This window comes from Paroedura picta, unplaced genomic scaffold, assembly GCF_049243985.1.
Source record: "Paroedura picta isolate Pp20150507F unplaced genomic scaffold, Ppicta_v3.0 Ppicta_v3_sca21, whole genome shotgun sequence".
Lineage (NCBI taxonomy): Eukaryota > Metazoa > Chordata > Lepidosauria > Squamata > Gekkonidae > Paroedura > Paroedura picta.
This window is the reverse complement of record NW_027518618.1, coordinates 2,581,351-2,598,052: the sequence shown is the minus strand read 5'-3', so window position 1 is coordinate 2,598,052 and position 16,702 is coordinate 2,581,351. Positions and strand designations below refer to the sequence as shown.

Below are 16,702 nucleotides of genomic sequence, written 5' to 3'. Positions count from 1 at the left end.
ACAGGGCAGGGAGGCCGAGGCCTGCCTAAGGACATCACGGGGAGCCCTGCTGGGTCAGGCCAGGGAGGGCCAATCCAGTCCAGCCTCCCGTCTCACCCAGGGGCCAGCCACTTCCTGTGGAGGGCCAGCCACAGGGCAGGGAGGCCGAGGCCTTCTTAAGGACATCAGGGGAGCCCTGCTGGGTCAGGCCAGGGAGGGCCCATCCAGTCCAGCCTCCCGTCTCACCCAGGGGCCAGCCAGTTCCTCTAGAGGGCCAGCCACAGGGCAGGGAGGCCGAGGCCTTCCTAAGGACATCAGGGGAGCCCTACTGGGTCAGACCAGGGAGGGCCCATCCAGTCCAGCCTCCCGTCTCACCCATTTCCTCTGCAGGGGCCAGCCACAGGGTACAGAGGTCAAGGTCTTCATAAGAACCTCAGAAAAGCTCTGCTGGATTAGACCAGTGAGGATCTATCTAGACCAGCATCCTGTCTCACTCAGTGGCCAGAAACAAGGCACAGCATCCAAGTCCTTCATAAGAACATCAGAAGAGCAGCAATGGATCAGACCAGTGTTCCATCTAATCCAGCCTCCTGTCTCTCACAGTGGCCAGCCATTTCCTCTGGACAGCCAGCAGCAGGGCACCGAGGCCAAGGGCTTCCCCTGTTGTTGCCACGCATCACTGGTTTTCAGTGTGTAACTGTGTCTGAATATGGAGGTTCACCATGCTTCCTCAGGGTTTTGTGCTGTTTCGAAATGCAACTCAGAACACAGAAATATACAGCTGGAAGGTTCCTCAGGGGTCATCAGCCTCCTGCACAACACAGGAAATTCACAACCAACCCCTCTCCCGCCAGTTTGGTGTAGTGGTTAGGAGTGCGGACATCTAATCTGGCAAGCCAGGTTCGATTCTGCGCTCCCCCACATGCAGCCAGCTGGGTGACCTTGGGTTCGCCACGGCACTGATAAAGCTGTTCTGACCGAGCAGGAATATCAGGGCTCTCTCAGCCTCACCCACCCCACAGGGTGTCTGTTGTGGGGAGAGGAAAGGGAAGGCGACTGTAAGCCGCTTTGAGCCTCCTTTGGGTAGGGAAAAGCGGCATATAAGAACCAACTCTTCTTCTTCTTCTTCTTCCCCCAGTTGCTCTAATGTATGTCTAGAGGAACGTAAAAAACCTCCCCAGGCCCATCTCTTGGCCTTATTATTGGAATCACCTTTTTTAACATAAAGGGATTTTCAGATAGCTCTAGTACATGGGATAAGATTGAAAACCTGAATTCCAAATAAATGAAAATTGGTACACATGCTGGCGATGTAAGGGATTATTTGAAAAATAAGATTGTCTCAAGGGATTTGAGGGTTAAAAAAGCACACCCCATGTTTCCACATGGTTCTGAATTTAAGGATAGATGGTTTGCTGTTCTGATTAAATGCTTCTCAGTTTGGTGGCTGCATGTCAGCATAGCACTGTCATCAGAGACTCACCCAGGACTATGCTGGTGATGTAGACCGGGTGGATGATGTGGCTCAAGAGAGCCCCCTGGACACCCAGCACGGTCCAGCGGGTCAGCTTATCGCTGCCAGACACGCAGCAGACGCAGGCAGCCAATGTGCTGGGACGGCAGTAGGCGATGGGTCGCAGGGTGCCTTTCATGCTGACATAGAGCTCGAGAGGCATCTTTTGCTGTGATGTCATGATGCTGCAAGGGGAAGAAAATGGAAGGGAAATGCTAATGAGTCGGAGGGCCAGGCAAGGAAGTTGGGGAGGGCGCGCCATGGGGAGAAAGGGGTTTATAAAGGGCCTCTTCTCTTCTGCAACCCAAGAAGAGTGTCAGAAGATCACTGGGCTGGTCTGCAGTAGAATAGCTAGATTGTGAAGGTCTGCACTTCTGATTGTCCAAGCTCCCAAAACCTTGTTGGTCTCTACTATTGGCCTCGAATTTAGCTACCCTAAGAACAGTCTCCCTACTCATGCCTAACTTCCTGTTTTATAGCTTTAAAAGCATTATTACACTTCTAGGTAACACTGTGTGTGAAGGAGACCTTGAGGTACTTGTGGATTGTAAGCTAAACATGAGCAGGCAGTGTGATGCAGCGGTAAAAAGGCAAATGCCATTTTGGGCTGTATCAACTGGGGCATCACATCAAAATCACAAGATGTCATAGTCCCATTGTGTACGGCACTGGTCAGACCACCCCTGGAGTACTGTGTGCAGTTCTGGAGGCCTCACTTCAAGAAGGACGTAGATAAAATTGAAAGGGTACAGAGGAGAGCAACGAGGATTATCTGGGGCCAAGGGACCAAGCCCTATGAAGATAGGTTGAGGGACTTGGGAATGTTCAGCCTGGAGAAAAGGAGGTTGAGAGGGGACATGATAGCCCTCTTTAGGTATTTGAAAGGTTGTCACTTGGAGGAGGGCAGGATGCTGTTTCTGCTGGCTGCAGAGGACAGGACACGCAGTAATGGGTTTAAACTTCAAGTACAACGATATACGCTAGATATCAGGAAAAAGTTTTTCACAGTCAGAGTAGTTCAGCAGTGGAATAGGCTGCCTAAGGAGGTGGTGAGCTCCCCCTCACTGGCAGTCTTCAAGCAAAGGTTGGATACACACTTTTCTTGGGTGCTTTAGGATGCTTAGGGCTGATCCTGCGTTGAGCAGGGGGTTGGACTAGATGGCCTGTATGGCCCCTTCCAACTCTATGGTTCTATGATTCTATGATTCTATGATTATTAATGACCCAGGAGGTTTTAAAAAAAATGTTCGCTTCATTTACACAATTACTGTGGGTGAGTAATAAAATCAGAGTCCAGTAGAGCTTCCGGTTTACACTGATAATTTATTGGGTTTCTAGTCAATCTTATAGTGCTTTTTGAACTTGGCAGGCTGCCTCTAGCAAGTCTCTGGGGAAGCCACCCATGAATTCCCTGAGTAAATAAGCAGGGCGCACACAAGAAAGAAGAGCTGGTTGTTTGAAGCCTGCTTTTTACTACTGGGAGGAGTATCAAAGTGGCTTATAAATGCCTTCTCTACCTCTCCCCACAACAGAAGCCCTGGAGGAAGGTGAGGCTGAGAGGGTTCTGAGGGAATTGCTCTGTAAGAACATCTCTATGAGAATGGGGACTGGTCCAAAGTCAGCCAGCTTGTGGAGGAGTGGGGAGTCAAACCTGGTTCTTTAGGTTAGGTTGAAACACTACACCAGAGGTGGCCGAACTGTGGCTTTCCAGATGTCCATGGACTACAATTCCCATGTATGTTGGCAGGGGCTCATGGGTATGATAGTCCATGGACATCTGGAGAGCCACCATCTGGCCACCCCTGGTGTAGATGATGGAATCTGCAGATGGCTAAACTTACTTCTTGGATAAGAGAAAAGACAATGTCTACGTTTAACATTAACTTGAAGCCCCTTATAGACTTTTTGCAAGGAAAGGGTAAAAAATGAACTAATGACTTTTGATGATTGGAGGGATGGGATTTATATAATAGAAAAAAGGAAGAGAGCCTGCTTGGTGTAGTGGTTAAGAGCAGCGGCTTCTATCTGGCAAGCCGGGTTTAATTCCCCACTCCTCCACGTGCAGCCAGCTGGGAGACCTTGGGCTGTCCTGTCACAGTCCTGTTAGAGCCATTCTTGCAGAGCAGTCCTTGTCAGAGCTTTCTCAGACCCCACCTACCTCACAAGTCTTGTGTTGTGGGGAGAGGACGGGAAGAAGATTGGAAGCCACTTAGAGACTCCTTCAAGCAGTGAAAAGCAGAGTATAAAAGCAAACTCTTCTTGTTCTTCTAAAGTAAGTGATAAGTTTGTAACTTAATTTGTATTTGCATAGAGCCAATCAGAATCCTTTCCTTTATATTTCTGTAGTTCTTATCCTATGGCTTCAGGTTTTTTTTTGCTCTGTAGCTTTTTTTCTTTCATTTTATCTTTTAAAATTTTAAATAAAATAAACAACTTCCTCGGGATCATCTCCTAACCATTAGCACCCACTGCAGAAGCCATTCCTAACTAATAGCACCCATGCTGACAGGCCCCGGCTCCCAATCAAGGTCCATTCACAGTGTGCTTTCACAGCCACACCACAGCTCTCTTCTGATCCATCGGCAACACTCACGACAAGTTCTCCAAAGCTCCGCTGGGCCTGCGGCTCAAATAGAGGTGCAGGAAGAATCTCGGCTTCAGAACCAAGCGCGTCCCGTCCTTTGTGAGGCAAAAGATGCATTTCTCCACGGCCGCAGGGTCGTTGCTGCAGAACATGAGGAGCTGCTTGTAGAAGTACCTGCAGAGGGATTGATGAAATGATCAAAGCCAAAAGTGGGCCCACTAGAATGGAGGGACAAAGATCCAGAATGGTTCTTAGTTTCTGGAGGCCGCCAAGAGATGAGAAAGGGGAGATCTGGACTGAACAGTCTTACTCAACGGCATATCTATTTATTTATATTTATTTTATTTATTTATCTTTATATTTATATACGTCGATGTCGAATGTCTCACAACAGTTTACAAAATCAATAAAATATAGTAAAACCCCATAAAATAGCCCTTAATATAAAATATAACATAGCATGGCAAGAGAGCCTCTTGTGGCGCAGAGTGGTAAGGCAGCCGCCTGAAAGCTTTGCTCATGAGGTTGGGAGTTCGATCCCAGCAGCCGGCTCAAGGTTGACTCAGCCTTCCATCCTTCCGAGGTCGGTAAAATGAGGACCCAGCTTGCTGCTGGGGGGTAAACGGTCATGACTGGGGAAGGCACTGGCAAACCACCCCATATTGAGTCTGCCATGAAAACGCTAGAGGGCGTCACCCCAAGGGTCAGACATGACTCGGTGCTTGCACAGGGGATACCTTTACCTTTACCTTTAGCATGGCAAGATGGCGAATAATAAATACCAAACCTCTCCCCCAGTTCAGCATGGGTCAATAACTCTCTCTCACTGGGAACAAGGAACCTAGCTGACCTCAATTTAGAGATCCTCAGATGGTAACACCGGGTACCACTCTGGCCTCAACCATACGCCTGGCGGAAGAGCTCCGTCTTGCAGGCCCTGCGGAAAGCTGACAACTCTGGCAGGGCCCTTAGCTCTTCCGGGAGCTCATTCCAACAGGTTGGGGCCAGGGCCGAAAAAGCTCTGGCCTGGGTCGAGGCCAGATGTATATCCCAGGGGCATGGGACAACCAGTAAATTCATACCTACAGACTGAAGAGCCCTGTGGGGGACCCTGTGGGGGACTTGGGGGGGAAGTCAGGTAACTAAGATCAGAATTGTGACCACCGCCGCTTATATGTTATATGTAACTTTTGTTGATGCTAATTGGGGTTTTTATGGGGATTTTATTGTGTTTTATCTATTTATGTTGTAAACCTCCCTGAGACCTATTTGGAGAAGGGCGGTCTAAAAATTAAATAATAATAATAAATGATCATAATAATAAGCATAGAAATAAAATAAAAAATAAAAATAAAAAATAAAATAAATAAACAGATAAGCTGTCCCACAGATAGATAGGACCCAGGCCGCGTAAAGCCTTAAAGGTTCTAACCAATACCTTAAACTTGATCCAGAAGCAGATTGGTAACCAGTGCAGATGACGTAGCACCAGCTGAATATGGGCCCTCCAAGATGTTCCAGTGAGGACATTTGCAGCCTCATTTTGTACCAGCTGCAATTTCCAAGTCAAAGCCAAGGGAAGGCCCGCATAGAGCGAGCTACAGAACTCTAATCTGGAAGTGGCACAGATGAAAAAACGGCATTCGGGCTACTTTCGTGACCTGAGCCTCCATGGAAAGGGAGGGATCAAAGGTCACCCCCCAAATTCCTGGCAACCAGTACCGATGTTAATTGCACCCCATCCAGGCATGGGATGCCCCCTTCTACCCAGCCACAGGACCTCCGTCTTGGAGGGGTTGAGTTTCAGGTGACTCTGCCTTAGCCATCCAGCCACTGCTTCCAAACTGCTGGCAAATGTATGGGGGGGGGGCGGGAAATCCGGCTGGCCATCCATTAGGAAGTAGACCTGAGTGTCATCTGCATATTGATGGCAATCCAGCCCATATCCCCATACCAGCTGGGCAAGAAGGTACTTGTAGATGTTAAAAAGTGTGGGGGAGAGTATCATCCCCTGAGGAACTCCACACGGGAGCCCAGAAGGGGCTAACTCCTCCCCCACTGCAACCCTTTGTGTCCAGTTCCGGAGAAAGAAGACCAGACATTTTAGCACAGCCCTTAATGCCAGCCCCAGCAAGGTGGTGGGCCAATATCTCGTGGTCGGCCACGTCAAACGCGGCTGACAAATCTAAAAGCACAAGAATGGCCAATCTGTCTCAGTCCAACTGGCGTCTCCTCTCCAGGCTAAACAGACCAAGCTGCCCCAACCTTTCTTCATATGTCTTGGCCTCCAAACTTCTGACAAATTTGGCAAGCACCAACATTATGCGCCTCACCCTGACGCAAAAGGCATTTTTCATGCTCATCCACATGCAGCATTTTCATTCCACAGTGGTAGCACTTCTTAAAAATTGCTTTGGAACTAATCGCAGACAACGCTAATGGTGCTCTGTGGACAGGTTTCTTCGCAGCGGCAGAAAAGGAGGGGCGTAGGGCAGGAAACCACATGCATGCACACTGCGTTGGGGCTCTGGTGCTTAGCTTGAAAAGCATCTCTGCAGGCAGCCTGCACCTGCATAGTCCTGATAAGAAGCTGCATCACAAGGCAGAAAATGAACTACATTTTCTTCCTACAATTTCAGGCGGATATAGGATTATTGCTTTGCATATGATTACAGCTGCCAGGCCAGTATATGCTAGACAGTGGATATTATTCCAAAAATCCAAGACTGGTTATCTAAAATATGGGAAACTTATACCTTAGTTCAGGGGTAGTCAAACTGCGGCCCTCCAGATGTCCATGGACTACAATTCCCATGAGCCCCTGCCAGTGAATGCTGGCAGGGGGCTCCTGGGAATTGTAGTCCATGGACATCTGGAGGGCCGCAGTTTGACGACCCCTGCTCTAAGGCAATACAAAAAATGTCAGGGACAATATTTTAGGTTGCAATACTAAGGTTTTTGATATTGTTTACAAACGAGCAATGCATGTGTAATTTTTGCTGTTTCACACATCTAACGTCACCTTTTTATTAATAAAAATTATTTAATTAAAAAACCTAAAACCACTGGATGAAGATGTACTCCATAGGCGCCATGCACACAACAGCCTTGCGGAGTATATCGAGATAGAGCGTTTGTCTGTCTGGAGCAGCGGAAAAGAGCAAGATCGGCATGGTGGGACAAGAGGCAGAACTGAAGTGAGAAACCCCCGGAAGAAAACCAATTTATATACAATCCTGAACAATGGATCTTCATGCCATTGGTCAGTTTCAGTTTAATTTCTCTTTAACACTTGCCTAATTTTAGGGTTGGGGGTCACCACGACATGAGGAACTCAGTTAAAGGGTCGCGGCATTAGGAAGGTTGAGCGCCACTGATGTAGAGGAAGATGGCCTCCAGACCAACTTAACCTAAGAGTCAGGTGGTCACTCTCTGTTCTCACTTCCATTGATAACTTGGTAACTCTTGCATGAAGATCCTGGGAGACTAAAAGATAATCTATTGCAGAGTGTTTTGAGCTGGACCAGAAAGTGAATTGCCCTGCACTGTCCTATTCAGGAGGCTTAGATTTAATTTATAGGCCATCTGAGTAAGGCACAAGCCAGCAAAATTTACCAGCGTGTCCAAGAACCTAGTATGCTTCTGATTACGTGACCCTCCCGCAGCAGAGGGGCTGAACCCATACTTATTTAACAATGACTCATCATTCGTGCCCATCCTTGCATTTAAAATCACTCCCATCAAGCAACATTGCTTTGGGATATTTATGCGTACAGCTACACTTGATTACGACTTTTCCCAGATTGCAGCAGTTTGCGCTTGTGGAGGTAGGTAGAAATTAAGGCACGGAACTAAACAATCAGGAAACTACAAAAGCACTTGCTGTTAGGTGCAAAGTCGTGTCCGACCCATTGCGACCCTATGGACAATGACCCTTCAGGCCTTCCTGTCCTCTACCATTCCTTGATGTCCATTTAAGTTTGCACCGACTGCTTCAGTGACTCCATCCAGCCACCTCATTCTCTGTCGTCCCCTTCTTCTTTTGCCCTCGATCGCTCCCAGCATTAGGCTCTTCTCCAGGGAGTCCTTCCTTCTCATGAGGTGGCCAAAGTATTTGAGTTTCATCTTCAGGATCTGGCCTTCTAAGGAGCAGGCAGGGCTGATCTCCTCTAGGACTGACTGGTTTGTTCGCCTTGCAGTCCAAGGGACTCGCAAGAGTCGTCTCCAGCACCAGAGTTCAGAAGTCTCAGTTCTTTGACGCTCGGCCTTCCTCGTGTTCCAACTTTCCCAGCCATACATTGCAACTGGGAAGATCTTAGACAAAAGCACTACCACAGCCCAATTACTTCATAGCTCCAGGTCAAGGCAGAAGGTTTACCAGTGCCTGCCTCTGCATAGCAACCTTGGCCTTTGTAGTCTCCCATCCAAGTATCCACCAGGGCCACCCCTGCTTAGCTTCTGAGATTCAATGAGTTCCAGATAGCCTGGGCTATCCTAGGGCTATCCCTGGTTTGCATTCTCTCAGCAATGAAGTACCCTTGGCTCCCTTTTCCCTTTCTCCACAAGCTGCTTTTCTGTAGGCAAGCTGGGGAAAAAGTCTGTCTGGCAGGCCAGCGGTAGGCAGAAGGGCACCTTACCTCATCAGTGCTCTGCGGGCCACCACCAGCCCGTGCATATCATGGAGAGTCCTGCCATCAAACTCCATCCAACCCTCGTAGCAAACGTCTCCTGTTCCCAGGGCAACGAGCTCATAGGTCTCCCCACAGGAACTCTGGCTGCCAGCAACCTCTGCGGGGACAAGAAAGAAAGCAGAGAAAGTATCAGCCATGGCTCCAGAAACAGGAACAATAGAGGAAAACTGTGTCTGACACAGGAGTCTTTTAAATGCAATAAACAAACTCACTTGCAGTCTTTTTCTTAATTTTATTTTCCTTGTAGTGACACACAAAATGATTGTTTGTGCCAAATAGCTTTCATCAGGTGTGGTCTGAGCAAAAATATTCTTTTACAATACTTGACAAGTAACAAAAGGCTGATGGGTAACAATTTTAGTACAAAAGCACTCACCACAATAAAGAAACCTTAATATGAATCAATAAGTACTAACAAAGGACATTCAGTGTTCTACAAAACAAAAATAACAATTTATATGTTCTCCTTATACAGTAAGAGCCTCTTGTGGCGCAGAGTGGTAAGGCAGCCGTCTGAAAGCTCTGCCCATGAGGCTGGGAGTTCGATCCCAGCAGCCGGCTCAAGGTCGACTCAGCCTTCCATCCTTCCGAGGTCAGTAAAATAAGTACCCAGCTTGCTTGCTGGGGGGTAAACGGTAATGACTGGGGAAGGCACTGGCAAACCACCCCGTATTGAGTCTGCCATGAAAACGCTAGAGGGCGTCACCCCAAGGGTCAGACATGACTCAGTGCTTGCACAGGGGATACCTTTACCTTTACCTTATACAGTAAGACTCAAAAATTAGGCAACTTCCCTGCTTGGATGGGGTGCAACTGTCATCTGTACCACAAGCCAGGAATTTGGGAGTGGTTTTTGATGCCTCCTTGTCCATGGAAGCTCAGATCACGACAGCAGCTCAGATGGCGTTTTTCCATCTGCGTCAAGCCCGGCTACTAGCACCCAACTTGTCCCCAGAACACCTGGCCGCTGTGATCCATGCAACAGTTACTTCCAGGCTGGATTTCTGTAACCCGCTCTACCAGGGTCAGGGTCTTTTTGGTCCTGGCCCCTACCTGGTGGAATGGGCTCCCGGACGATCTGCGGGCCCTGTCAGGACACTCTGATATCGGAAGGGAAGTATTTTTGCAAGCGCCTATTTTTGCTAGGTCTACAGAAAGCCAAACTTTTGTCATGTAAGGCCAAGATGTATTTATACCCGAGACTTGACAAAATGTACTTATACAGATATGAAGAAAGTATTATGCAGTAATCAAAAGACATGTGTGCATGTAATCAAAAGACACGGGTTCTGCTTCCAAGGTCCCCTTTATCACAATAAAGTTTTCTCTACTTCTGGAATCTCCCTGTTGTGTCCTTCATTGGGCACTGGAACACCAGACAAACCACACTACTTGGGTAAAAAAAAGCTTATACCCTGAGACCTCTTATTTGTCTCAGACCTGCTACTGGATTTGAGCTAATGGATCCATTCAAGGAAACCCTCAGGCAGCAACAGGGCAAAATAAACATTCATTTATTTTAAATGTTTTATGAGGCCTTTCCACGAGATCAAGGTGCTTGAGGGCTCCCCCCCAAAAAAAATTAAAACACATGAAAAGTTTATTTTATTCATATTTATCATCTACCTCAAGGCAAGTTACACAAATACAATCAACAAAATAGGACGTTCAGTAAGCAATACATTAGGAGTTTAGAAGACTGGCACCACCAGAAAGAATTGAAGCATAGGAAAAACAAGACCTCACCACCAAGGACCCACTTGATGCTGGGATCTCATCTCTCTCCAATGGCGCTCATGCAGTCTTGGTAAGGCAGGAAAGGCCACACGAATTAACAGTTTTAAAAGGGAATTATATGGATTTACAGAGGACCAGTCTATCAATGGCTACTAGACCCAGTGGGGAGCCTCCACATCCAGGAGTACTATGCCTCTGAATCTCAGAGCCAGGAGGCAACCTCAGGGGAAGGCCTCGGCTGCCCTGCCCTGTGGCTGGCCCTCCAGAGGAACTGGCTGGCCCCTGGGTGAGACGGGAGACTGGACTGGATGGGCCCTCCCTGGTCTGACCCAGCAGGGCTCTCCTGGTGTCCTTAGGAAGGCCTCGGCCTCCCTGCCCTGTGGCTGGCCCACCAGAGGAACTGGCTGGCCCCTGTGAGAGAAGGGAGGCTGGACTGGATGGACCCCTGGTCTGACCCCGCAGGGCTCTCCTGATGTTCTTAGGAAGGCCTCGGCCTCTCTGCCCTGTGGCTGGCCCTCCAGAGGAACTGGCTGGCCCCTGTGGGAGACGGGAGGCTGAACTGGATGGGCCCTCCCTGGCGTAACCAAGCAGGGCTCCCCTTATGTCCTTAGGAAGGCCTCGGCCTCCCTGCCCTGGCTGGCCCTGCAGAGGAACTGGCTGGCCCCTGTGTGAGACGGGAGGCTGGACTGGATGGGCCCTCCCTGGCCTGACCCAGCAGGGCTCCCCTGATCTCCTTAGGAAGGCCTTGGCCTCCCTGCCCTGTGGCTGGCCCTGCAGAGGAACTGGCTGGCCCCTGGGTGAGACGGGAGGCTGGACTGGATGGGCCCCCCCTGGTCTGACCCAGCAGGGCTCCCCTTATGTCCTTAGGAAGGCCTCGGCCTCCCTGCCCTGGCTGGCCCTGCAGAGGAACTGGCTGGCTCCTGGGTGAGACGGGAGGCTGGACTGGATGGGCCCTCCCTGGTCTGACCCAGCACGGCTCTTCCGATGTTCTTATGAAAGATTCAGGCTCTCTGCCCTGTTGATGGCCCTCCAGAGCAGTGGTCCCCAACCTTCTTATCACCGGGGACCGGTCAACAAGTGACAATTTTACTGAGGCCAGGGGGGGGGGGGAGTCTTTTGCCAAGGCCAGGGCGGAAGAGTCTTTTGCCCCAACAAAAACATACAATAAAACATATAAAACATATCATACATAAATCCCCAGACAATAGAACAAGATGTGGTAAAAACTCAGGTCATATCTACTCCACCCCTTGGTAACCCACTTGAGGGGGAGGGAGGACAGAGGGTGCCAGATGGAGTATGCTACTGCCGCTGTAAGGGCTGTAAGGATTGAATCGGAGACCTTCTGCATGCCAAGCACTCTTCCACTGAGTCACAACCCTACTTGATGCTGGGATCTCACCTCTCTCCAATATGAATGCCGCCACGGTGCTCATGCAGTCTTGGTAAGGCAGCCCCCCGAGAAGCATCTCGCAGATGTCACTGGTCAAGGCAGCACAGCGATGGTCGTGGGGAATCTGGTTTACTGGGGGAGACAAGAGGGACTGATATGAGAAGAGTCAGCATTCGTCACTGTGCCAGAGACAGTACTAGCTATCAGCATCAGTAATAAATCTTATAAAATCCACACTGACGGCTCACCCACTACCTGATTGGCCCTCCCCAGGGGTGGGCCACCAATTGAGACACAACACTCTGCCAATGAGGGTCGATCAGTTCAAATTGCACTCTGCCAATGAGGTAGGTGGCACCAAAAGTTCTGAACTGTGACTGGCCCAAGGCCCAAGGTCACCTATGGGCTGCAGGTGGAGAAGCTGTGGGGACCTAACAGGGCGCCATACTGCCCACACGTCATGCCCGGATACCCCACAACAGTCAGATGTGTTTGGCAAGATCCTCCCCAGGTGTATGGGAAGAAATGGTGGTCCCTGGTGCTGTTTCAGACCTGAAACAAGGTGTGGTGATGGAGGGGGGGCTTCCCATAATCTTGATCTAGAACAGGGCACCCTCATGCCTAGGAACAGGGTTCTAGGCAGGAAACCTGTCACTGACTTCAGGCAGAAAGTCCTTTGGGCAAATCCAGATTCTGCACAAAGACTGCAGACTTCAAAGCTTCTTTCTTACCTGCTGATAAAGATGTTACAGAAGGAATTTTGGCAGCTGGCAACACTAGAAGATACAAAAAACAAAACAAAACACCACATTGTTATTAAGAGTTTTGAGGGAAGAAGAAGAAGAGCTGGTTTTTATATGCCGCTTTCCTCTCCATTGTGTGACACAAGAGCATTGGACTAGATGGCTTACATTCTTATTAGTCTCAAACTGGATGACAATAATCTTTGCCTTCTTCTCCCCACAATGGGTACCTTGTGAGGCAGGAGAAGCTGAGAGGGCTCTGAGATGGTAATAATATATTTCTTTTTTATTGTGTCCTTCCATATTGCTCACAGTGGGTAACAACATTAAAATCAACAGACAAGGTTAAAAATTAAAGCATTTACAATCTGGCAATGCCCCCCAAACTAAAATTCCCAGACAGGGACTGTCCCAAGATCACCCAGCAGGCTTGAGGTAGTAGAGTGAGGAATCAAATCCTGCTCTTTCAAGATTAGAGGCTGCCACACTCAACCAATATGCCACACTAGCTCTCTACATGACTTATAAATTTATAAAGGTAAAGGTATCCCCTTTGCAAGCACCGAGTCATGTCTGACCCTTGGGGTGACGCCCTCCAGCGTTTTCATGGCAGACTCAATACGGGGTGATTTGCCAGTGCCTTCCCCAGTCATGACCGTTTTACCCCCCAGCAAGCAAGCTGGGTCCTCATTTTGCCGACCTCGGAAGGATGGAAGGCTGAGTCAACCTTGAGCCGGCTGCTGGGATTGAACTCCCAGCCTCATGGGCAGAGCTTTCAGACTGCATGACTGCTGCCTTACCAGTCTGCGCCACAAGAGGCTCTAAATTTATATACACAACTAAATCCTTCTCTCCCCCATGTGCATGCATGCCTAGACATGCTCTGTGAGTCTGCTTGAAATGCATATTGGGACCACAGGATGTGGGAGTTTAAGTGTTCTACTGCTTCAGACCAACACACATGAATCTACAGACTAGAACCATAAAGGAATAAAGAGCGACAGCTTGGTGTAGTGGTTAAGACTGACTGCCTCTAATCTGAGAACCAAGTTTGATTCCCCACTCTTCCACATACCACCACCTGAGTGACCTTGAGCTTGTCACAGTCGTGTTAGAGCTCTGTTAGCCTCACCTACCACACAGGATGTCTGTTCTGGGGAGAGGAAGGGAAGGTGCTTTGAGACTCCTCTGGGTAGTGAAAAGCAGGGCATAAAATCAACTCTTCTTCTAAATGTGAGCTTTCCCAACAAATTGTCATATGAGGACTCCCCGAGAATGCTGCAGCCCCCCTATTTTTACACACCGCTGTTCTGATCCAAATCAGAATTAAGTTCCAAGCATGACATATCCAGAACACATCTGTCTACAAGACATGGGAGGGGGAGAGACACAAGGCCTTTGGGACACATGGCACAGCCCCCCATTTCATGGTACCAACCATCTTGTTGCCAATCCCGGACCTAAATTTCTGAGTATAGCATCTGCTATTACAAATTCATCCAGAAGAGGTCCACTGACAGCCGTCAACAGTGATGACTGAGCAGACCCTCCTATGGTTGCCCCTGAAAGGTGGACCAGAGCCAACAGGTTGAAATTAAATTAGGAAGATCTGCCTAGTGCTAGGAAGACTCCCTGGTTTCTCAGTGGGTTTTTTAAATGAGGTGGTGGGCTCTCCTTCTGTTGGAGGTGAAGGACTCTGCGATGTCTCAGGCTGCAGAGGTGGGCTAGAAAGTTAGAAAGAGAGAGAGGCTAGGACACAGAAGATACTTCCCATCTCTACATCATTGCTGTCCTTTTAATGTGTAGACAGATAATCTCAGGGAATTTCCTTCTTTCTTGGCCTTCTTCAACACCTCTCTTTTGCACTTTGTCAGACTCTTGGAAAACATGAGGGCAGGACATAGATTCTTGCATCTCTCTCCCTCCTAGTAAGCTAGACTAAATCAGTTCCCTCTTGCTCCATTATCATGAATAGAAATGGTTTTCCTATAATGAAGTAGTTAAATTATATTCAATAGAAAAAGTATTTTCAGCTTATTTTCTCACTTGTATACATGCCTAGATCATTTGGCTTCTGCTGTAGCTTTGAGCCATTGTGCATTCTGCTAATTATGGGAATATTGCCCCAATTTTCCAACAGTTTAAACAGAGGCCATCTGACAACAATGATTTACTATGAATTTAGAGAGAAGAAAAGTTGGTATTATACTCTGCATTTCACTGCCTGAAAGAGTCTCAAAGTGGCTTCTGATCGCCTTTCCTTCCTCCCCACAACAGGCACCCAGTGAGGTAGGCAAGGTCTAAAAGGAGGGTGACTAGCCCAAGGTCATCCATCTGGCTACCCATGGAGGAGTGGGGAATCAAATCTGACTCTACAGATTAGAGGCAGTTGCTCTTAACTACTATACCACGCTGGCTCATGGTGATGAAAGGGAGGACGGGAAGGGGTGAGCCAGCATTCGGCTCTTATGGTCCTTTCTTATATGCCCAGGGTAATGCCGATTGCCACTGCAGGGTCAGGAAGGGATTTTTCTCCAGGCTAGATTGGCTGACATCCTTCTGACATAGAGCAGGAGTCACTAGGGGAGTGGGGGGGTAGGGAAAGTAGCTGTTGTCAAGAGATTATTTCACAAAATCAAAGTTATTTCACAAAATCAAACAACTGATGTCCCTTGAAAAAGCTAAAGAGTGAAATGTGTTGGGACTTGCTGAATATCAAAGAATAAAGAACAATGGAAGTTTAAAGACTTCATTGAAGTATACTCTGTATATTTAATTTGCCATATTAGTATCCAGTGCCTCATAACTTGCCCTGTGTTTGGTCCTTCACTGGGTCCTACCCCTCTCATATTATTTTTGCCGGTAGAAAAGAGGCATGGGGTGGGAATGCTGGGAATTTTCTGTCTCAGTGGTGAGTTCTGGGAAACAGTGCTCACACATGGCCTTACAATGTCACCTCTGAACATGTGTAGAATGCTTTTCTCTCAGCACTGAGTGCCTCTGTACACTGGGAAAGAAGAGTGCGGGTATTAGTCATATAAGCAAAAAAAAACCCAAAGTTTCTCTTCTCCTCATAGTCTTTACAGCAGGGTTTCCCAACCACAGTACCACGATACTGTATGCTACCACAAAGACGCCTCAACGGTACCACAGTGTGGGGGGTTTCAAAATGGCGGCTGGAGGGAGCCCTCTCACCCTGTGCCTGCCATCTTCAGCTCTGAGAGACAAGAAAAAGAGAGTTTTTTCATGTTTTTAAACACAATTCTACTCTTATTTGGGCATCCTAGAGTGGCCAGTTATGAGCCTGGAGGGGGTGAGAAGGGGAGGGGCCCTGGCAATTTAAGCCTTTGCTGGCGGAGGCTCCTCTCACTTCCGGGGGGAGGGTGTTAGCAGGGATGCCTAGCCAGCTGACATCACTTCCTGCTACCTTGAAGACACAGTCAAAAGGTTCAAAGACGCTGCTTTACAGTAATCCTTGCTTCATTATTATAACCAATGTATTTAGCCACCATATTTTACCACATTATTATTTTCAGCATTTTCAGAATTACTCCCTGTTGTTACCTGCCCTGAAGGAAGGGTGAGCTATAAAAATAAAACTATTATGATTATGATTATTATTATATATCGCATGTTACACACCTGACTGAATATTAACTATGACTAGTAATATGTCAGATCTCACATTAAACCCCCTTTTCTTTTACACACCCTTTCCATATTATTTTTCTTCTTAAAATAAAACGATTTAATTCTTTTAAAGATAGTGGACTAATCCTGACCAATCCTCGCTTGTGAGACCCAGCTAACTGGCTGGGTCTTATTCTGGGTGGGGGGGACAGACTTTTAAATTTATTGAAACGTATGGCATGTGTATAATTGCGCCAGGAGGTCCTAAGGTTGTCTGACAGCCAGGCAAGAGTCATTGGGAGTTGGTTTCTCATTGCCTGACCTTGCTTCACAACCTTGGTATTCCATCCAAGTTCTAGTCTAGGCCAACCCTGCTTATTTCCCTAGATCTACCAAGATCGGACTTTTCGGGGCCTATGCTGCACACGTTGC

General features: G+C 48.1%; 1 protein-coding gene across 7 annotated transcripts in view; it reads right to left on the bottom strand.

The window, feature by feature from the left end:
* Window positions 1-16,702, bottom strand: part of LOC143828263 (adenosine deaminase domain-containing protein 2-like) — a 28,128-nt gene that overhangs the window by 4,565 nt on the left and 6,861 nt on the right. For all 7 annotated transcript variants that reach the window (XM_077318551.1, XM_077318547.1, XM_077318545.1 and 4 more), the window contains 5 exons: window positions 12,629-12,673; window positions 11,907-12,029; window positions 8,714-8,864; window positions 4,086-4,250; window positions 1,463-1,677 (listed from right to left, as the gene is read on the bottom strand). In XM_077318551.1, the coding sequence (XP_077174666.1) occupies window positions 1,463-1,677; window positions 4,086-4,250; window positions 8,714-8,864; window positions 11,907-12,029; window positions 12,629-12,673 (699 nt within the window). The remainder of the gene's footprint in view (window positions 1-1,462; window positions 1,678-4,085; window positions 4,251-8,713; window positions 8,865-11,906; window positions 12,030-12,628; window positions 12,674-16,702) is intronic.